General features: G+C 38.4%; 1 protein-coding gene across 6 annotated transcripts in view; it reads right to left on the bottom strand.

Moving 5' to 3' along the window:
• Positions 1 to 17,701: 17,701 nt before the first annotated feature.
• The window catches only part of STXBP5 (syntaxin binding protein 5), a 99,960-nt gene continuing 93,826 nt past the window's right edge, over positions 17,702 to 23,835 (bottom strand). For all 6 annotated transcript variants that reach the window (XM_032682462.1, XM_032682467.1, XM_032682463.1 and 3 more), the window contains 4 exons: positions 22,438 to 22,603; positions 21,525 to 21,636; positions 19,166 to 19,386; positions 17,702 to 18,473 (listed from right to left, as the gene is read on the bottom strand). In XM_032682462.1, the coding sequence (XP_032538353.1) occupies positions 18,432 to 18,473; positions 19,166 to 19,386; positions 21,525 to 21,636; positions 22,438 to 22,603 (541 nt within the window). In that variant the 3' untranslated portion in view covers positions 17,702 to 18,431. The remainder of the gene's footprint in view (positions 18,474 to 19,165; positions 19,387 to 21,524; positions 21,637 to 22,437; positions 22,604 to 23,835) is intronic.

Below are 23,835 nucleotides of genomic sequence, written 5' to 3'. Positions count from 1 at the left end.
GGGCACTTGCTGAAAAGCTGATGTGTGGGAACAGGGACAAGGAGAAAAGGTCTGCCTTGCAACCAGAGTTGCTCCTAGAATGTGTATACAAAGCGAAGCTATTTTGCCTTAAGTGGCTTACATTTTCACTTTTCAAAATAGGAATGCAATCTGTTCTGACCTGTCTGTCATGTTTCAGGTTAGCATAAAAACATATAAATCTTATATGCATAAAAGATAAAGGATTAGCAAAACTTAACATCTAAAATGCAACTTTCCATCACAGCTCTCTCTATTTCTGTTCAAGATTTGAAAGGAAAGAAAAAAATCGCTTGTTTTAAGCTGGTTTGTTTTCCCTTAATTAATTTACTTCAGAATAAGCTGTTCTGACCCATCTGCCCACAGATCTCTGTGGCATGAAGTGGATTAGTTTTCCACCTGTCATTATGCCAGCATTTACTAAATTTCCTAGAAATTTTTAAAAGCAGAGAAAAAGGACATGGCAACTAGAAAACCTCCAAGCTCTTTTCCTGGATCAACAGATTTCAGGGGAATTTTGATGGGAAATGGACAGCAGACACAGCTGTTCTATCAACATGGGTTTTTCCTTCCTTGGTTTTCAATTCAGTATAAGCTGTTAAATTTTAGTACACAAATATGCGTATGGCAACCAAACTGATAAGAAGTACTGCAAACCCTTCAGCCTGACACAAAAGAGACTTCTCTGATGAGAGTGACAAGAAGGATTGTGAGTGAATTGGTTCCCTGTCTCTGTTTTGCAGAAATCTGAAGTAGTTCATCAGATGGAAAGCATGAGGAAACAGTATGACTACCACACTACTTTGAAGACAACTCTAAGGGAAAAACTTCTCATACAACCAACACATTCAACTCTTGGCTTATAAATATGAAGTGCAAAACAGCTGTATGAGATCCCACACATCACCATGGGTTGACAAACTTCACTTACCCTGGGGGAAACTGCATTTTTCAGGGTTGGTCCTACCAGGGGTGCAGATTCCAGCACAGAGTGCAGCATTTATGCCACCATGCCACAGACATTGTGTTCTGAAACACAGGGAAAGCATTAATGAAAACATAAAATGCCTGTACAGTCATTTTCCCAGGGTCAAAACCAACTGCTTTGTTTGACATGAAGACTTAATGTAGTGCCTCAAATCCAGAGAAACAAAAGAAGTGGAGACTACAAAGCATCAGTTTTGGAATCTGTATCTGAAAAAAGGTCCTGATTGTGTTTTTGCTTTTCAGCAAGGGCCTTTGATTAATTTATTGCAGTTTTTAAAGTTGGGGTGTTTTATCCCTTTGCTTATAATGGCAGTAATTATATCACAACAGGGAGGAAAACCAGACAGGTGTGGCACGAGCTGTGTTGTCCTTGGCTGGAGCGGGACTGAGCTGGGAGTGGTCCTGCCATCCCCACTTGAGCAGGGTCTGGCCCTTCTGCTCTGCTCCCCTCCTCCATGCCTGCCCTTCTCCCCCAGGGAGGAAAATGGAGCACCTCAACTTGACCAAGCCGTCTCATGTCACCACATGAAGATGGCTTCATTCCTGCCTGGCTCCCAGTGAGTCTTCATCCACCATTTCAAACAGCAGCTGTACTGGTGCTGTAGCTTAAGCTTGCAATTAAATTGCAAGCTGAGGACTTCTGTGAAAAATGCCATGGGATTATGAATGATCCCAAGCAATCAAATAAACATCTCTAGCATGAAAGAGCTGCTGCTGCTAGCTGGCATGTCAGGGAAATTGTTGAAGTACTTATCACCTGTGATACCATTTACCTGTCAAGATTTAATGGGATCGCAGCTCCATAGGCAGGAATCTTAGTGATACATAAATACCCAAGCATGTGGATAGGTACCCAAAAGTGATGCCCAATCCCCCAGGTTCACAGCTTCCTAAGAAAGCTGTGAAAATTTGGTGTTTAAGTGCTTCTGGAAATTCCCCAAGAAGCAAAGCTTTACAGGTAAGCATGACCTGATTTCCCCTAATTTCAGAGAGCTAAATATCTTTAAGGACCTGGTTCTAACTGCTTTACAACATCAGATTCCAGCATAAGATGGAGACAGACCCTAAGCTTGTGCTGCTGTGTGTTTTCTTTAGCAGTGACTAGTTGTTTTATTGGTGTATAGAGTGCTAACAGGCAAACTCCAGAATGATTTCCATATGCTCAAGCATTATTGTAGACCACACTTGGATTGACTGGCACACTGTTCTTGTTGGCTTCATAATTATTTGTGGTAGAATTTGAAGTTTGAAATAATCACACTCTGTCACATCTGCACTTGAAGGGAAACATCTAAAACTTTTTTTATGTACCAAAAGAATTGAAACTAGCAAGTTGCTACTTTACAGCTGGCATTAATGAATCTACACCCTGTATGTCTTCTACCAGCCAAGAAGCTCTGCCATAATGGACAATACCATGGAAATGAGGCTGGGGTTGCATAGGGACACTGAAATAAAAACACAAGCGGCTCTATGAGAACATGGTCTTTTAATAAATGGGATCTGCAACCCAAATAAAACAGACTGAAGCAAGGATATGTGGTTTGTTAATACCCATAGTAGCTGCTCATGCCAGAAACATGTCAGTGAGTATTGTTCATATGGAAAGGCAGCAGAACACCCGTTTCAGCAAAATCATTTGAGAATAGGGTTTATCATAAGCTGCTGATGTTACAGAGTATCATATCCAAGGTGCTGAAATACATAATTTTTTTTCTTTAGAACAACTGCCAGAGACATACCTGATGGGTCCATGGCCTCACTACATGGGGGGAAAAATTCATGTGCCTTTTTTGTCAGGAATGCATAAGTAACTATTTGCACTTGTTCATTCTAGAAGAGAGAAATTGTTTGCATGTGAGCAACAATAAATTAGGCATTTTAAATAGTTGATCCTCTGCTGTCAGAAAAAATGTCAATACAAAGGCAGTTTCCAGTGGCTAAGATTTGTAATAGAAATTCAAGCCCTTTGTGAAAAACACCTTGGACTTAAGGATATCTTTTTCTGTAGTAGAAAAATAAGTAAGAACATTGTCTATTTAGGTGAATCTCTATGCTTGATAAAAACTTTATAGGTTTTTCAACTGGCTATTAGATTTAGAATGAACCCTTTAAACATTGTTATTCTTCCCCTTAACTGAAATGCTGGATTTTCCTAATGCACATGGCTGGTTAATGGGGTCACTGCAGTATTGAAAGAATAATTGCCAGAAACAGGGTAAATTGTTTTCTCTGTGTTTTATTGTTACCATTACTGTTTTGAGATGTATATCAAACAAAGTTACCTAAATTGCCTCAGAGAACCTCATTGCAATGTGATGGATTCCTACAATTTAGCTGAAAGAACAGATTGCCTTATGGTCCTAACATACTGCTCTGCTCCTTGCCCCCTCCCTTCTCCCACACCAATTCAATAGACATTTTGGTTTAGTTTCTGAATAAAGACTTACAGCTGTGCTACTTCATCACATCACTGTGACTATAAATACTTCAAGCAGACTTTCTATATATTTTTAAAAATTTCCCAGGGCAAGAATAATTATGAAGATCATAATCATGGTTTCCACAAAATGTGTTACAGTAACATATGATGAGAGTGTCCATGTAAAACTGAGAGGACACGCTTGAGTCCTGCAGTAAAAACTTAGAGAATATTTCTTCTGGAATGCACTTATGTAAAAATGACTTCTGATTTCCAACTGAATAGCTTCTTACAATATCCAGTCACATCTGCTTAGTTGTTTGACAGAAATTACTTTTATTGCCTCTTCCCCTTGAGATACAGTATGTATCAATGCCATTTTATAAGTCTCCTTTCAGTGCAGAACCACCTCTTGCAGCCAGAAAGAAACAAAGACTCCAACAAGCCCTTTCAGCCCAGCCCGGCTCTTCTCTCCCCCTGCCTGGGCACACACACTAGAAAGATGGTCTTTCTCTAAGGTTTTTTGTTGTTGTTGTACAATTTCTAATTTGATGCAAGTATCCAGAGAGGTAAATTGACAAGCAGTTGCATGTTAGGGTGATATTTCTCTCCTGACAGCACTAGATGGACCCAGACATAGGAAACAATGTGGTATCATGAGATATTTTTGCTGAATACAACACTTTCAATTGAGCATCTTCAAGACTGCTTCAGCTTTAAATCTGAAGTTGCCAGATATAACAGGGTTTTGACATTGACCCTTCACCTGACAGTAATACATTTTTTATCTTTTAATAACATACAGTAATGCTGCTTTGTGATTTCAGGAAGCTCTTTGAGTAAACAAATCATGTTCATCGCCTAGAGACTAACATGCCTTTCCAGAGTCTATAAAGATGAGAGATAAGCTGAAAGGCAGGCTTGAAAAAGTTTTCAGCCATCTAACAGAATTTTTTTAGGAGTACATTGCTGCACTAGTTAGAAATAATATTTAAAATTCCATTTTTTAAGGTACAGTTGTTTATATGATTTCTTGAACTGATTTCTCAATAATGTTTGATCCAAATGTACTGAAGGTTTCAAATTGGGTCTTTAGGCCAGTTTCTCAGGAAAGCAAGTTTTATGTGCTTATACAGTCTAGCTGCCTATGCTGAGCAAATTGTTTTTGAACTCAAACTTCAGTTTACAATTTCTGTTAAATTTCACATCACACTAGAAGCATTCTCCTCTAGATTCTAATTCATTCTCTGGTCATCAACATATAGAATGAGAAATGCAGTCATATTTGTACTATCACACCCGAACTCCATGGCAGAAATATTTTTGGTCTGAGCAGAAATGATTCAGAACAGGAAAGGCCAGTATTACAGTGATGCTTTAAAACAGAAAATGAAGATCCCACCAATACAATTGAGGAATTTCATTTAAAATTAAAAGGCATTTTTGCAACAGGTTTTGAGGGGACATTAGCACTGGAGTGTGAAACCAACACAGGTATCAAATGCTGCATGTACATACCTCTGGGTCCTCCCAGAAGACCACAGCATGGACTTTCCTCCAGATCCAGTTTTGCATGACAGCTGCCACTTACAGGGAACTTCATTGGGCATCTGATAGTAGGAATGAAACGTGTCCAGCACAGTAGGATGACAAAAAAATTAATTAACTGTGGTGTAGCTTGGGAAATTAACTGGATGAGGGGAAGCAGCAAGATTTGTCTGAAATTTGAGGAGTAACCTCAGTGAAATATTTCAGAATATAGAGGGGATCCATGAACATACTAGCCATCAGAGAAAAGTTTCCAAATATATATTTGGAAGGTGAAGGCAGAAAGGCACACACAACATTGAAGAACTGAGGATGGAACATCACCCCCATTGGCCACATATAGGTCTTGAAATTTCTAATGGGAGTTTTGAAACTGTGTTCAAACTGGAAGGGAATATTTTTGTGTAGCGTAGTAGAGGGTAATTACTGACGGATTGACATGAACAGTATGCGTATTGTACCATTTATTTTATCAATTGAATTCTATGATTTGTTCCTTATCCCACAGTCTAGTAACAGCATTAAGTGATGATTGTGTGCTAGCATGGGTAATCAGAATGAAAATTAGCCTTTTTCAGTTGAATTAATTGTCTCTATTTATTCTGCTTCCAATTCAGTTTTTAGCCATTATTTATCATCTATTTAAGAAAGATTGCATCTCTTCTGCAAAACCACTGTCTTCAGCAAAACCACTGTCAGAAATAAAAGCAGTTTTACAAAAACTGAAATAAGGCAGTGTTTCTCCTTTCAGTTGGCTGTGCCTTCCATACTTAGTTTTTGGCTTGAAAGGAAAGCCATTATATTCAGATAATAGTTTTCCCAGCCAAAAGCATGCACTCATATGGAAAAGATTGACTGTTAGACTCTAGCAAAATCTGTAATCTATGCACAATGACATTTTATAATAGCAGCCTACACTAAGTAAAGGCATTTTGTTTTTATTTAAAAAAAACTCCTGAGAAACCACAGGGCTGATGTATCTGAACCCAGAGCAGGAGCCTAGTGTCCCATTGTGCTTTTGACAAAAGCTGACTTGTTCAGTTCTAGAAAAGACTGGGGCAGTCACATTAGTGTTTTTGCAGTATGGCAAAGGTTGCTATCTGAAACAACTTTATCTTGTAGAGGAGCTGAGTACCTTAATTCATGAAGTGTTTATTATTGATCAGTAATTGCTAAATGACCCAAGGTTCACTTCATTACAGTCAGACCTATGTAAAAAATCCACACTGTTGCCTTTATTACGTATTTTGAGGCAAATTTTTCTCCTTGCTCTGCCTCTCAGCCCCCTAAGCAGGCAGTATTCACAGGTCTCTGTAAAGCATCCTCTGAGAAACAAGATTTTCCTAGCAAACACAAGTTAGAGGTCAGCAGTGCAGCATCCCCAAGTGTTTGATTCAGTCAGATTTTGAGTGACCCACATGCTGGTGCCACTGTTCCTGTCCTTAGGGGATTTTCTCAAAGCTTCAGAGAGTAAAAGACTGTGTGCACAGCTAGTCACTCTGTTGTGCTCTTCTGGTTAGAGGATGAATTTAAACTAAAAATTAATAGCAGGACTTGGAAGAGTCAGAGAAGCCAGGCCACTTCTCATGGGTCTCTGGAGTTGCCCAGTATTTGCTAAATAGGACACTGGGTCCTGGCAGGCAAAGCCTCTATCTCTGCTGTGCAGGTGGAGCACTGACTGTCCCCACACAGACCTTCTCTTCCTGCCATCCTTGGCCCCACCTTCTCCACTTTTGAACTCGCCATTTGCCCAAAACACCACTGTGTTGGCAATCCACAGGCTTTTCTTCTCTCCATCCCTCATCTGTCCAAAATACGGTTGCACTCTGCCTGGGACCCTGCCCAGCCCCCTCCTGAACTCAAAATGCTGTTCCCGAGTCCAGGTCCCTTCAAATACTCCCCTTGCTCCTACATGCCTCCTATCCTGCCCCAGGGGTCACCTCACCTGGGAGGGGGCAAAAAGCAGGGGCTGGCCAACAACAACCCTGCAAAACCCAAGACCCTACACAGCCTGTCCTGCTGCCTCTCATTTCTCCTTCTCACAGCATAACACCATCCTCTTCGCCAACCTGATGGGAAAAGGGTGGCTGCTTGGAGAAGCTTTCCTCTTCCTCAAGGTATACCTGCAGTTCCTCCACTCCCATGGCCCAGTGGCATTTATTTCCCTGGCATAGCAAGCAAGGAGCCGCCATGTTAATGCAAAAAAAAAAAAAAAAAAAGAGGATGAGTTTTGGAAAAGCTTTTCCTGTAGCTCACACAGAGGTAGGAAGAGTTAAAATAAAAATTAGCTGAGTGTGTGAATCTTTTAAGTGACTCAATCAAAGCAAAAGTTTCTAGAGACCCATATTTTAGTTATACAGGAACTTTTTATGGGAGGTTTTACTACAGCGTATACTAGTTACTGTATTACTCCTGTGTGCAGAGGACTAAAGGATAATGCTGTCAGGAAGACATACAGCTTTCAATTGCCTACACAGTAAATCTTCCCACACAGGAGAAGAGACATCTGCAATTTCAGTCATTCTTGCTGCCCTGTGATGTACCAGCACAGCTTTTAATTAAAACTATGGAGCAGGAAGAGTTTTTATTTCACTCCAGAGCAGGATGGGTGGTAACGATGAGAAGGGGATGGCTCTTTACTTATTAATTTGCAATATTATTGGTACTCCTCCCATGAACAGCCATCTGGTGCCTGAGAACCACAGGGCTTATTATTACAGGGCACGTTCACTGCTGAGCCTGTGAGTTTGCTGCAGAGACCTGGCACTGAAGCTCAGAAATCTGGCATGCCCACGAAGCCCTGTCTCATGAGTTTTCAGCCAAAATGTGACACTTACTGAAAACCCTGGGAATGAACGAAAAATTCTGCTCCTGTGTTATGTGCATTGCCTGCAGGGAGCAAGTGTCCCAAGGCAAGGCAGACCTGCAGAACAGCAACTGTGAAGCCAAAAGGGTAGGCACTTAAAAACTAGTAATTTCTTTGCACCAGAGGGTGTTTGCATCTGCAATGCTCTATAGACAGATGTGGCCACGTATCAGTGCACTGAAGGAAGCTGCATATCTTGTGCCTTGCTTATACTGAACAACATTGCCAGTTAATTTGGCCCAGAACAGGGGCAGGTTGTGGTGGGTTTTTTTTCTGTTAAAGAAAAAGAACTGTAAAATCAAAGGCTGTATTTTTACATTCAGTTCATAGTCACCTTGGAAAACTTTGGGGGTCAGAGCCCCAGTGTCAGCATCAGAGCAGCCAGCAGGACCCCACAAGGGGTACCTGAGTCACCTCCTACCAACTGCAAAGGAAAAGAAACCCACTGGTATAATTTTGAGGAGGACAGAGATCCTGGTAGGGATGCTGAGGAGGAGGCAGCAATGTCAGACTCCAGCTCTCATTTTCCTTGCCACCAGCAGAAGAGCCCTGATCAGTGGTCTCCTTGCCTTGCCTGCCAGACAAATTTGAGGCCAGTCTCTCCAGGCTGTCATAAGCCACAGGGCTTCTCCAGGTGTGACTGTGTTTGGAAACACATGGCCCATAACTGGTGGGGTCCATACATGAAGTGATGCCTGCGATAACATGGGTCCTCTGATAAAGCAGGTGTCTTGTCAGGCACTGTTGACTGCTGCTCTCTTTAGGTGCTGACAATGTGGCTGCCTTCTGCCTCATTGGCCCTTTTTTTGTGCACCTCTTCTAAAGAAAATCCTGTTGTATACATCCCCATGACAAAGCTTCACAGCAGTGCTCATTTAAATACTTTACCTCTGTGGCTCTGTTGTGTGCATTTGTCAGAACCAGAGGAATTTCGAACTCTGCTGCTGTGCTTGTCGCCTCCCCCTGTGCTGCCTTCCTTTTGCTTTCCCCTTCTTGAGAGCAGCAAATGCAAGGAGTTTGCCTCCACGTTCACTGCCTTCTCAGCACCCTGTTCCCTCCAGAGCTGTCCCTGCTCCTTTAGTGGGATGCCGGATCTCTCATTGGTCAATTATGCTAAACACTATCAATTCTGGTTAGATTTTTCAAACAGCCTAGCTTCACTTTTTCCATGCTGTGTATAAAAGGTAGCAGCTTCCTGTAAATGCCCAAACAGCCACTTTTTCTCATTTTAAATGCATTCTTAAAAACCCTGCTTTGCCACAATAGCTGCACAAACACAGCAAGAAGAGAATCAGCAGTGTGCCAACCAGCTCAGTCAAACATCTCTTTCTTGTTTCTGCCTCCTTGCCCCTCTGAGCTATGCTGGATATTCTTTTACTGGGCTGAAGCTTATGGAGCCACAGGCTCAGATCCATGTTTGTTCAAATGTTTTTACACTGACTGTAATAATAAGGTAGTAGACCAACAATAGCAGCTCAACAGTAAAGCAATCCACACTCTGACTGAGAGCAAATGATAACCTTATAGCTTATAGTGCAAATGTGAAGAAATTCCTTTTAATAGCTACAGAAGAAATTTTAGGTTATTGCTTGTCATCAGTCTGACGTGGGACTATGGCAAATGACCATTACTCACATCTGTTTTGCCTTTTCCCCAGGTTAAATCACAAGGAGTGGGGTTTTCAGGTTTGAAATCTGCTCTCCAAGACGTGGCCAGTCCCTGTCACTGTCTATATGCAGTAAACCATGCATCCACTTCAGCCATCCCCCTTCCTGAGGTAGTGAAAGGCCTTGGATGCAATGCTCTCCAGGTCTGATACAGTGCAAGTTTCAAGGAATTACACTATGCCCTGCAGAGGGCACAGGGAGAGATTTTTGATTGTCCCTTAGGGCATAATCTGCTAAATACTTTCAAGTAGTTGTGATACTGGTGTCAGAGTCTCATAGGCTTAGCAATATTCAGGTATTTTTCAGTTTTATTTACCTAGAGAAAGTTTGCATTGGTGACTACAGCCCACAAGCTACTTGCCAGAACCGGTTCATGCAGCATAACTAGACTACTGGAGAGAAACCAGCTGCTTCCAAAGAATCCTAACATGAACAAGAAGTTGCATGTTAGACAGAGCCAAACCAACTACTGGCCTTTTACAACCAGGGGAAAGCTCTAGAGGTCTATGCAACTTCCAGGAATCTGGCTTTGGCAACAAATTATGTTCAAAAATGTGTAAAAAAAAAAAAAGTTTTCTAATGGGGTTTAACTGAAAGAGTAAAGAATTTAATTCTATCTTCCCAGGACCTTCACAGATTTCTTTCAGGAGATTCTGGAAACTGTAAAACCCAAACAGAAACTGCTGTGCTTAAAGACAAAATGGGAGGTAAAGGACCTCTAAGTTTACGGCTAGAATTGTCTTGAGTTTGAGCATATTAAGAAGAAAACCTGATATGACCTTGATTAGTCCTTTTTCTAACCATTTCATAGGAGATAGATTAAAAAAATTAAATAAAACCCAGCCCAGCAAACAGTCCTTCCTTACATAAATTAGTGTTAAGTTCTGAGATGCATCTTGAACAACAGACGTGCATACTTCAATCTGAAGACAGCAACTATAAGGAAAAGAAGTCTCAGTAGGGCCTGGACCAACTGCAGTGTGTCCTTCAAGATCCTGTAAGGAAAAGTGCCATAGCTGATAGGTGACACTAACATTCAGATAAAAGGTACTTAACTCAAGTGCTGCTAAGAGACTTGCAGGTGCACAAGAGAATTAGGGGATACCAGCTTGAAATTGTTTTCTATTCACTCCGACATAGGAGACTGCATTTCACATTCGTCTTCCCAGGAGTGCCTTGCACCACAGAAACCACAGTTATATCAAATTTCTCATTATGTTGGCTTAATTAGGCAGAGGAGTTGGTAAACTTATCAAAACATAAGCACAGTCTAACATTTTGATTACAAACTTCTTCAAACACTCAACGCTCTGTGAAGTCCTGCTCACACTGTGACTGCAGCAAGATACAGAAACACAGTTACCTGCTCCAAAACACATCAACCTTTCCAATTTTATCTTGACTGTGGCTTTTTTTACAGTCCTCCATCACTCCTTCTGAGTAGTGCTGGAATCAAACAGCTCTAAATGAGTGTTTGAGGCTAAAGGAGTGCTCCCCAGTTCTCAGCTAAGGTGGTGGGGGTGGGTACAGATCCCCCCTTCTGAGCAGGCTGTGCACAAGCCTTAGCCCAGATTGTCTCCCATGGCTGAAAAATACAGAAAACTGTTTGCTACAGCCATTGAGCAGAACTCTGCTACTATAATGAGTTACATATGCAAGCCCCTAAGCCCTTATTGAGGAAGCATTAATTACACATTGTGAAAAATCAGCCAGCAAACTAGAAGGTGAGAAACTGGTGCTTGCTGACATTCTGCTCTCATGGGCTTATCTCAGTGCAGGACTGTGGGGGAAAACATCCCATTTCCTTAGGCCAGACTAGGATACCTCCAGCAAGCCTGCAACCTTTCCTCTTAAGAGAGGCTTCTTGCTTGGCTGACCTGTGGTCAAGGGAGCAGTCTAAGTGCACCACGGTAGGAGGAGAGAGCAAACAAGATCAGGGATACCAGTGAGCACCCACAGGCCAATGGGAAACACGGAGGAGCTGGTTCAGTGACCCTGCCTGGATGAAAATTCCCAATTAAAAAATCTGGGTAAGAAAAATACTGATGAGCACATAAGCATGCGCCTGTAGCTCTTAGATGCATTTAATTTATAGTACATTGGCACCAAAACTGTTGGAACACATGAAGTGCAATGGAACCAAGTTTTAATATAGGTCTCATCAAATCCTGACCTTCACAAAATCAAAGTGCTTCATTTTGCATCTTCACTCTGGCACTCCCCTCTCCTTGTCAGTCCATTGATGCTCAGTGCAGCCCCACAGCCCCCATAGGAAGGGAGCTAGTTTCACTGTAGCTTTTTAAATTTTTTTGGAGACTAGCAGAGCTAGTGAGTGGCTGGAGGTAGCGTGACAGCTCCAAATATTGTCAGTCCAATTAAACTGAAGATAAAATAATTTTTTCATTCCAATGCATTGTCCTATTTATAACTCCATGTGCTGCAGAGCTTCAAGGTCATAATATGTCACTATCAGATATTAAAGTAAAACCAAAACAGGAACACAGAAGAAGCCTGGAACTAGCAGACTTTTCCCACACATGAAACTGCATCCTCACATGCTAAAATAACTAGCACTGAAATATTTTGCCATTTGACATCATGAAATTCCAAAAATTTCACCCAGGTACAGCAATTTCACCTTCCAGATTTAAAGCCCCATCCTTTTTTTGGATTCATTATTTCCGCATCAGGGAGAGCATGTTTACAAAGGTGGGTTGTTTGTGTTCCTCTCCCTCCCCAACAGCAAAAGACAAAATTTAATAGACTGCAAGTCAGAAATTGGCAAAGCTCAGCCTCAAAAACATAATACATCTGCTGTGCCATAAACATGGTAAAGAAAAAATATCAGTTGCAGCTCTTCTCCTGCACTCTGGACTTTTAGCTTAATAAACATTGTCAAAATGCAGCTAAAGAAAATACTTTGCTTTACTGAGTCTGTGCAATGAATGACCTGAACTTTCTGGTAGCTTAAAAGGATAACAGGACTTCACATCTTCACCAGCAGTACGTACATTTCAGAATGGTTTTAGATGTGCTTGAGAACATCACTGCAGATAAACCATTTCACCTTTCGTGCTCCTTCAGGGCTACTCAACGTCAGCCTGCCTGCTGGTGCTTCAAGCATCCACCACTTTGCTCATTATAAAGCACATCTCACATTTTCCTGCTGCTCCCGCCAGCAGGAAAAGAACTGCTTAGGAAGAAAAGGAGTAAGCTCCACTCATTTCAGGAGAGATTTGAATAGTTTATTTTGCCCAATCAAGAGCCCTTCAGCATAATGACACATTCATATACACATATATGAACATTTTTTTTCTGAAACATTAATGTATAATACATTTTAAATTTAAAATACCAGCTGCACAGGTATTTTTATTTACAAAAATATTCCATACTTAATTTTTTAACTTCATTATGATGACATATTTCAGTCCAAGTACATGTAAGTAAAATAACTCTATGCAATCTAACATAGTTGTGTTTGTAACAGTACAGTTTGCAGTTCATATGAAACTATATTTGTAGACAGATGGATTTGCAACCCTATCTAAAAATGCATATTCCAGTAATCACCCTCAGAAGAGCTAGTGGGGCTCAGCAAGACTTAACTGAAGAATAAGTTGCAATGAACATAAAGGAAAAAGAAAGCACACGTGTACACACTAACATATACATAAACGAGAACTGCTACACATCAAGCATGCTTACCCATGAGTGGGCAACGTTAGAAAAATTTACGGATGATTGGTTTTTTTCCTCCATGGTGCTGGTACAATGAAACAGCAGCGTAACTAGAAAGCAGCAAGTTTTCCTAGTTCTAACCACTACAGATAGCAGAGCTCAGGTCTAAAATAAACATAGTACTGCTTATTTACAATTCTGTTTTAAAAGGGAATATTTAAAACATGTTCCCACCCCTCTCCCTTTGCATCACCTATTACTGAACGGTAGTGGTAATCCACATACAACTCCTTAAATGTTTTCAACTGAAACAGTTTAACTTCTAGTTATTTGCCTGGTAATATGTAACTAACAAAAATACTAACAAAAAGAAATACAAATATAAAGGTAACCTACAGCAGTAGGTTAGCTTAAACATTTCTAGGCGCACATGGAAATACTAAAAAAATACTGATTGACACCTTTCATTTGATTGTTCATTGTTTCTGCCTCATTTTTCTTCTCCCCCCCACCCCTTGTTAAAAATGAATGTCCACTTCTTTAAGCCTGAACTTCATAACATGTAAAAGAACCCAGAAATGCAGCACACTCATCTGGCTTGAAACAGTAATAGAGTAGATACACAGCACATCTTTATAATGGGCTGAAGAAGAAGAATTTGGCCCAGCTTAATTTAGCTTTTCAATGAAAATTTAAGTAAAATCAGTTTAGCTGATTCACCTACACTTCGCATTTTCTTTTATTTGGTTTTACTTACTTCCTCCCCTCAAACACGATTAATCTCTGTCTACAAAGTATTTGAAGATTTTGCGGTAGTAGCAAAGGTATCAACATCCACCCAAGAAGATCCACATAAATTATCCAGAAAATTGGTTAGAATGAGCAAAGATTCAACTGACAAGCTACCTTTCTACTTGGAGGGAGGCAAGGCACTGCACTCCTTCGCTCCTGAACTGGATTTTGGCTGCAGTCAATGCCTGCTCTGGGATGTTAAACCATGATGAGAAAGTATAGGGCACTTTGGCCACAGGCCATTAAATCTTCCAACACATATCTGGGTTACAAAAAAAACCCTAACCCACAAAAAAACCCAACCCGGATTGTCATGTAAAGAGCTGATGTATAATCAAGATACACAGATTAATCAAAGAAAATATTTATTGGACAAACCTCACTTCAATTTTGAAGAATTTTAAAAGTTTGAGAAATAGGGCTGAAAAAAGTCTCTTGTGTTTACCAGAAAAAACCAAACCATAGAACAGCAGTCAGCCACAGACTGCAGCTATTGAGAAAACTTTCACATTAGGCTAGTTTTCTATCTTCTCATTCCATACTTAGGGATTTGTTAAAGAATGTTCTAAATGGGAGGTAAAAATAACTGATTAGTTTCTGCAAAGCAAAACGGGCAATTTGTTTTCATTGCTTAGTAATTGTATCATCTCGATATGAGATATGAATGTATTCATAAGCTTAAAACAACTTCTATGGATAATATACATACTTTAAGTACTTTGACTTAAAACTTGAACGTAAGTCTTTCTAAAATTAAAAGTAGAAGTGTACATATAAAAATTATTTAAAACTAAAAGTATATTCTTAAGCAGTATGTATAAATATAACAGATTTTTTTTGCATTATCTAGTAATAAATGTGAAAGTGTTGCAGTAATTTATAAACTGAATGCTGACACAGGATATGTGCCTTTAATTAGACTCTATACTGTATATACATATTTTGCTAAGAAAACACACATTCTAAATAAATCACATGATTAGCAAAGGTGCCTGAAAGTAATCTGTTTTAAAGTCTTTATTGAACATGTGTGTTTATATACAAATAATGAACCTGAACTGCACAAATGTAGAAAAAAAATTAAGGAATAAAATACCATGATTGAATTAAAGTGCAGGAAAAATTCAAGTTTAAAAGTTCAGGTAAGATCAGTGCTGTTAATTAAGAAAAAAACCAAACCAAAAAAGCCAAAAAAAATTCCCAAACCCCCCCTTCCCTTGACTGCCCCCCCTCCCCCCAAACAAACAGAAAAACCAAAGGAAAAGAAAAGGGAAACTAAAAGGGAAAAAAAAAAAGAAAATGAACTTGCTTCCAAAAATTCTCCTTTGGATGTAGCTTTCCAATATCACCTGCCATGCAAGTACCACCTCAGGCACAAAAACCTTGCATAAAGACAGACAAGGAACACAGCTATATATTACTATATTTTAGAACTGACTGTTTGCTGAAGAACAAATCACTGGAGATGCCTGTGGTGTAACACTTTCAGACTGATTTCAAATACACGCATATTTACACATACCAGGATTCAAAAAGTTACAATTTGGCAGGACTAAGGTGAAGAAAAGCTTCTTCAATTGACAGTTCCTAACGAGACACACTACATATAAACAGATAGGTAGCAGCAGTTTCTTCATTCATTCATTCATTCAAAAAAAAGTAATAGCTCAATTGTATTTTATAGTTTTCCAGACACTCTGAAAAAGTTTCACACAACTAAAATGCTAGCAAAAATACCAGGGGTGCTTCCCCACAAGGATTTCAATTTACTTTGCTGTACAAAAGGTGCACCACCAATAGCAGAATAAGATGCAATGATGTATCTATGATAAACTTCCTTCCACAGGGAAGGAAAAAGGAACATTTTAGACTAAAATTGTACATAGCCCCTTTTATTGACCAAGAACCATTTGTGTGTTTATCTCATGAGCAATCATTTCATTAGTCTTCATATCTAGAAGCATACTCTGAACTTAACTAACAAAAGAGATTCAACTATGATAGATTCTATAATATCAAATAAGCCACTACTCTTCTTGTACTGGCAGATGGTCTCTCACTGCCTCTTATTTTTTTGCTTGCTGGTGGTTGTCAAATGTGTCTTGATGAGAAAGTTAAGTACATTGCCTTTCACGTCAAGGTCATCTTCCATTGAATGATACCATGATTTATTGAAGAGTAATTTTACCATCCTCTCAAACTGGAGCCTGGCCAGATTAACTTCAAGGATTCTATTGCCTTGAAATATAGTTTATCTTCACCTGGTCAAATAATAATCAGTCATCTCAATTTATAAATGTTGAGATAAGGAAGGGAACAAGTGTCAGCTAGGGTGTTTTATTTTCGTATGTGGTATGGATATAAGTTTATCTAGTTTTCTTCTACCTGGATTTTTAACAAAATGGTGTTAATTTAAATATGCATTAATTAGACACTAAAAAAATAAATTAACATGCAGAGGCAAATATTGCATGGCAAGCTGAGTTAAGTAACTGGAGTTAACATTGCCTCAGTAGGTATGGGAGAGAGCCATCAAGAAATCAATGTTGCTTGTTCAAATTGTCACATTCTCATTTGTTAAGTCCTTTGAACAGTGGATGTGGTATGGTATGCCCTCATATTGGCAAAAGAATTCACTTGTCTTTTTAAATTAAATGCTACTATAAAGCGGGAAAATTTATCAATTTGTGCTACAAAGCCCAAACATATTGGCCTCTCATTTAAAAAGTGAAATTAAAAACCATCAGTAACTTCAATATTTTGCATCCTTTAGGTGTTTTGTAAGGTTGCCTTATCTGTGTACCTGCAACATCACAATACAAATATAACCAAGATTTTGCTTTGGGAACATTCAAAACATTTGTGAAAAAAGCAAACAAACCACAATGCTTGGAGAAGCAAACCCAAATGATTAATTTCAGACAATGCAGACCTATCAGCTCCTAAGTACTCCCTTTTATAAGACAAAACCAGTCAGTAACTATTTCTACTTTGAGGAAAAATGTCAAAATAAATTTTTGAACTGCAAGCATTTATTTTAAGAAATCTTCTCAAAAAGAGCTCTGGGTCATTCCCACAATATCAGCTTTAGCGCAGTAGCCATTAACAAGTTAGCTCAGCTGTATTATTTACCTCACCCAAACTGAAATTATTGCACCAATTCCTAAAGATTCTGTGCACACTTTACCACTGTTTATATTGACAACACTGCTTTAGAGACTAAATCCAAACTTCGGGTCAACTGCCTTTAGTGATGGGTGGGGCTGAGACAGGTACTTGTAAAATAGCTCTACTAGCAGAACTTAGAGATTTGCTAAACCACATACTGACAATTGGTAAATATTAGATGCTTGCTTGCCATTACTCATGCATCAGCACCTCCATGGCATGTAAAACTTTGAAAACCTCAGTCCACGGTTATCTGATTTCATAGTAAAGGGACTAAAGGGGCATCTAGAACTCAAGTTTTGAGCAAAACTATCTCAGTTATTTTAATTAATGGCTGTAAAGACACATTCTGTTAAACATTTATAAAAACTCACAGCATGAATGGAACCCACAGCCATTTCTAAATGTTACACAACCTTAACCAATAACTATTTTTGGCAAAAAAATGGCATTTAACTGAACAGAAGTTGAAGTATTCTTACCACAATGAAGATGTTACCACATTTCACATTGCACGGCCATAATACAAATGAAAACTCCCAGCATGACACATTCCAGTCATATTATTCACTTGACTTTTTTAATGCAAAAATTATGTTTTCTTTTGTTTTGCACTTCACAGAATATGATGTGAATACAAGAATACTAGATCAGGGGTCCAAGAAAAGACTATGCACAGGTCAACTATGTGTACAGTTTTCAACAAGGAATCTCCCAAGCTTCCAGTTTCTCCGATGATAGAAGTGACAGCAAACTTCAACTCTTCTTCAATGATAATGGTAAATACAGTGAGTCCTAGAGATGGTAAGTGTAAGTCAGGTACTGTCCAGCAAGACAAACCACTTGATTCCAGCTCTTGGACCCCTGATTTATTGCCTCTCCTCACAGGAGGGTATAACACTGACAGCAATTACAATAGCACAAAAACTTTTGGCATATGAAATATTAACACAGGATTGACCCTGCATTGCCCCTGCCCATCTCACACTATGTTTTCCCTTTACTTTCTTTTCCATATCTTCTAGTTACTTTCTCAGTTCCACCTCTCTTCTAACCAACAGCTAAGAAACACTCAAGTTTGTTTTGTGTATGTGTTTCTTAGATATAAAGCTCCTCAGTTAAAGCCATGACTGAGGTAAAACAGTGTGTCATTTGTGCTAGGAAACAACAGTATCCAACGGTGAATACTCCTTTAAATTTCAGTGGTCCTGCCAAAATTAATGAAAAAACAAGATTTTTTTTCATCAGGACAAAATTAAACAGATATAATTGATGAGCGTCATCAGAATTGGTACCACTTCTTGTCTTTGTACTTCAACATCATCTAAAAAAAACCAAAAAAAAATTTCTAATTACTGTTTCTATAATGTACCAAAACATACAATGACAAAAATTAGATGATTACAAAGAAGCATGAGAAAGAGGGATTCTAGTAAGGCTTCTCAAAGCTACAGCAACAACATTGCTGAACAGTGAGGGTTTAGCGTAATGAATTTTTTAATGGTAGCAACGTTGCTGGTGATCCGGCCTCAGAAAAAGGCATATTTGAGAGAATATGACATTTGCACAGGAGTTCAGGAGTTCACATGAAAATGGATGAGAACAGCCATTCTATGTAGCTACTGAGGAGAAAGACTAACTTGCATTCATGGGGTTTGCATACAGCTAGATCTTTCTTAAGGACTGCAGGAATCTGATAGAGCATTACTCTTCTTATTAATTCTACTCTTCTTATTAATTCAGTAAATATTTTTTCAATAATGGGAATTGAGTTACAATTTTAGAAGCTTACGTGCCACTCCAGCAGACTGCATGCTCTAGACCAATGTGCCGCAAGACAAAGCTGTTCACGTTAGTACTTAATTATTAGGACCAACAATTGATAGATAAAAGGGAAGTATGCTTTATCAGTGATACTGCATTCTCTTTAGATACCTCTACCATGCCTCTGCAGAACTCAGATACTTGCAGAACTTGCATTTATTTGACAATCAATGTTCAGTTTAACATACTTACCTCATGAGCGTGTTTTGAGAAAGAATCAGCACTGTAAAGCATAGCTGCAGTCTTTTCTTCCAGTTCTCCTAGTTTCTGTCCTCTTTCATCTAATGCCAAGCGGGCTCGTGCTAGTTCACCAACTACACCAGATGCTGCTCCTTTGACACCTTCAATACCTCCAGGTCCTGGAATATGCTGGGCAAGACTCCTTGATGCCTTCCCAGATGCTGATTCTCCAACTGGAGGCATTTGCAAAACAGCAAAAACAGAATAGTAAGGTTTTCCATCATTATTACATAAATATCAATGAAACTAGTTTATACAGAGGTGTAATTTGTTTGCATGGAGACCAAACACCTAATTGTAGGAGTGACTATGAGCAACACTCACTACTCAATGTTATTAGATATTACTACTTAATAAAACTGAGATTTTTCCAAGTTTGCAGGCAGGTTATAAAACTGTAACCTCTTCACAGCTCAAGTGTGAAATTAAAATTCTCAGCAGTGCTAACATCACGGCCATCAACAGAATTGTGCTGGTGAAGTGTTTTTTAACAATGTAGCTTATTTCACATGAAACATGTTATGAGTTCAACAGACAAAGCAGGATAATTTTGAAAATACAAGCTGTGGTCTGTTCTGGAAGTGCTTTACTGGTGTGTAAGCCAGCCAGTACAACTCCACCAGCTGAAGTTTCCTCTGATGGAAGTTCAATTTTAGACGCAGACACCTGAAGATTAGGTATCTATGCTCTCACTATTGTAAAAATTTTGAAAAAAAAAAAAAAAAAAGCAATGTAAATCATAAAAATATAGAATGACTGTAAGAACAAACCAGCTCATCCTATAGTAAACACCCACAAATGGTGAGCTGTACAGCTGAACAGCTCCAGACTCCAGTGCTGGCACTGACTACATCGACTTTGCTCCTAATGGGACATCAGCCACCTAGTTCATTCTAGACCATTAATGGATGTGCTAATCTCATGCTGAATTGTTTACACTACAAAAACTTGAGGTTTTTTTTTCAAACATTAAGATGTAGTTTAAATATTTTCTTTTTTTCAGCTCTAGGAAAAATAATATTGTTAATATATTTTGATGCAGTACTTCAAGATTCTCATTTGATTTTATGCTTCTATTAAGAATGATTTACATTTACTAACACTATAAACATCTTTCTGGGAATTTCCATAAATAAAAAAAGAGAACTCATTTCACTTATTACAGACATTGCTGTGACCCTCATGGTAAATACGGCTACTTTAGAGACATTCTCAGACATCTTTGGAATTGTCATTAAACTCAATTTCAGGCTACAATTCATTATGCTTTTTTTTCTTCCATTAAATATTATTTTCCTTGTGAAGATCCAAGCCAAAACTTGAAATTATGTAAAGAGGCAGCTTCCAAAGTTATAAGCCATTTTCCCCTGTCCCAGTCATATTATTAAACTATAATTTGTGCACACAAATTTCTCTCCTAGAATATTTCACCAACCTTCTGAAGTATTATATACATAAATGGAAATCTTTAACACAGAAAGTGACCTCTAAACATCTGATGTCTGTTAAAAATGTACAGGAACAAGCCATGAAGTCTAATTGAATTTTTATTGTAGAGATCTAAAGAACCAATACAAGAGAAAGGATTGCCAGGGCACCATGTTCATTTAAACAAATACGTTTCATGTTAATAAGGAAACAGTTCTTATAAATAAACTTGCATAATATGGTGCTGCACCTAGCAAATCTCTGAATAAGTAGAAGGTTTTTTCTTTAAATATATTAAAGTGCTGAATGTTACAGTAAAAAAGAAAGGTGTAATAAAAAAAAAAAAGAGAAAATGATAAAGCAATGAAAATTTTGCCAAATCTGAATTTTACTGTCCTATAAACAGAGGACTGAACTGAACTATCAAACACTTCTGTCCTTGCTCTCAATTCCTAAGGCATCTCTGCTCAAATCAACTGAGTAAAACCTGGCAAAATAACTGGAGTGGAGTCTTAATTTCCCCACTGTCCAGAACAGCATTCTCCAAAAACATTCCCTTTCAGTTTACCAGCATAAACAGCATCATGGTGAGTACCACACAATTCACAAAGATGAATAAAAGTAAGATTAGTTGTTCCATTTCTTGTCTTATAATCTGCTCCTGAATAAATGAGGTAAAAGAGTCTGTGAAAAAAGCAAGCTTTTCTGATCTTGTTGGTAAGGTGTACAACATACAAAAGATACAAAAAAAGTATTTGTCACTGCCTTTTTTACTTTCCTCTTTACAAATGTTTGTTCTATTTACACAGGTAAAACATTTATCAAGGATCACTGCCTTCCTTGGGTAGAAATACTAGAAAAATAACAAGGAATAAAAACTTACACAGTTCTTCTCTGTCAAGTGACTGTGCCCCACCTCCAAACAGGCCTTTAAAGAACCCTCTGTTTGGTGCTTCTGGTGTTTCTACAGGAGTGAAGAGCTCACCCAACATTTCCTTTGCAATGAAGAAGGGACAGAACAAGGCACACATTACTAAAATTAATGTAATGCTCTCACTTTCAGGATTTATTTAACTGATTTGCATTTCAAAATCAATATGCTTAAATGGACATCTGCCTTTGCAAGGCAACTTAGGAAATATAAAAACACAGTAAGAAATCTGACCAAACCTTCTGTTCTGATGTCTGCAAGCTTATAGCTCATGGAATTCAGAAGCAAAGAAATGCATTCAAAGTTGTTTTTGCCCCTCAACAACTTGGGTAAGACTCCTGAATTTGTTGTACGGAAACTGTATCTACAGATACACATATCCATTCAGCAGTAACAAAGTAGAACTTATAGCTTGCATCTCTGCTATTTCACTATTCTATACAACTACCAAGCTGAAGCATGACCAAGAATCTTTTCAAGCTGTTAATACCCCTGAAACATAATAGCTTCCTTCAAGTATCCCGAGCTGGCATTCCCCTCTTGTCAGCACCCACCTCCACTAGCATCAATCGAACAAGGGAATTTTAACTGTATGTTAAAAAAGGAAATTTCCTATTGATCAAAAGGAAATTAAGTAAGAAACTGATTCAAGTACAAGAGCATGGATGGAATAGAAAAAAATTAAGGATAGAAATGATTCATCCTGAATCAGACTCTACAGTGAAGAAAAAAAAATAAAAAAAAACAAAGCACAAAAGCCAAAGTACTTGGCTTTATGACAAACTTCATTACTGTAGGCATGGTGAATCTAGAACCAAGAATCTCAGAATATATCCAATAAATATTTTTTAAAAAAATTCATTACCTGAAGATTTTCACATGTTTCTTGGCTGTAGGTGAGCCTCTGTATTTCAGTTGGTGAGACCAGATAGAGTGCTTGTCCATTATTGGTGAAGCAGAATGTTCTGGCTATCCGCATATTGGTGAGTGGCAGGTAATATACATCCAACAATGGCCTTAAACTTGGCAAACTTAAGGAAAAGAATTTTAAACTCCATTAAATATAGCAGAAATGTCTATTATTGATCAAATGGCTCACTGAAATACATTATTCTTTCTCTTCATCTGCATGAGTACCACATAAACAGGGTTTCATTGAATGCAATTACAGAATCTCAAAAGTGAGATTTTTCAAGGTAGCACCTCAAAAGTGAAATTTAAGCATCTGCATCACAGATGCATTTAAAAGCATTATTTAAATGATACTCTGAGCATGTAAATTACAAATTCGCTATTTAATGAATTAGACATTACTTAATAATTACTAACAAAGTATTTCAGTAAGTATTTACCAAGAGTTTACAATGAAACATCCTGTCTCTTCTCTTCTTGACTAAAAATACAAGTCTAAAAAATTTCTCCTCAAGAACCCTTTGAAATATGCAGGGGTGTGCTGTCAAAGGAAAACAGAATTCAGTAGCCTCAAACAATCTAATTAATTATGTCCACCTTTTTTGTCTGACCTTTTTTAAGAGAAAGTTCTTTTAGAGCAAAGTTTGCTTACCTTGTACTTTTTGATTCTGTACATATAACTGCAGTACTTATTGCATCAATCTACTGAAGAACAGACACAGCACACTTGGGCTATAACAATGTTCATGCTACCAAACATTCCTCTCCCTCAACATAACAATAAATGTGAGTGAGTGACAGAACATCTGATTTCTTGACAAGAAGAAGCCAAAATAAACTGCTGTCTCTGAAACATCCTCTGTGAAGTTTTTGTAAAAAAACTTACACAAGTTGTTAGCTGCAAATGTCCCAACAATACATTAAACAGCTTCTGCTGCAGATACCACCTGCACAAGATTATTTCTAGAAACTAAAAGAAGTAGCAAAAGAAGCAAAGTGAAGTCAAAGCCAAAGAAAGATGTAATAACCACAACAGTAAGTGTTGGGTTGCCTTTGTTTCTTTGCTTTGGGGTTTGTTTCGGTTTGGTTTTTTTGAACGATAATGAGATTGGCTTTGGAGGCAAGTTTTAAAAGTGAGAAATAAAAAGCAATATTCTTTTGTAACACATCACCCAGAAATGACACTTCTGCCATGCATGTATCTAAAATAAGAATATTCTTAAGAGAGAGTTAATAACAGGGAAGTGTCTTGCTTCAGATCAATGGAAGCATAAAACATCCTTACAGCTTCAAAACACAAAATCATTAGATCAGGTAGGACAAGTGTGACATCCATAATAGCATTTTCATA

The sequence above is a fragment of the Chiroxiphia lanceolata genome, chromosome 3 (assembly GCF_009829145.1).
Source record: "Chiroxiphia lanceolata isolate bChiLan1 chromosome 3, bChiLan1.pri, whole genome shotgun sequence".
NCBI lineage: Eukaryota > Metazoa > Chordata > Aves > Passeriformes > Pipridae > Chiroxiphia > Chiroxiphia lanceolata.
This window is presented reverse-complemented; position numbering and strand designations above follow the sequence as displayed.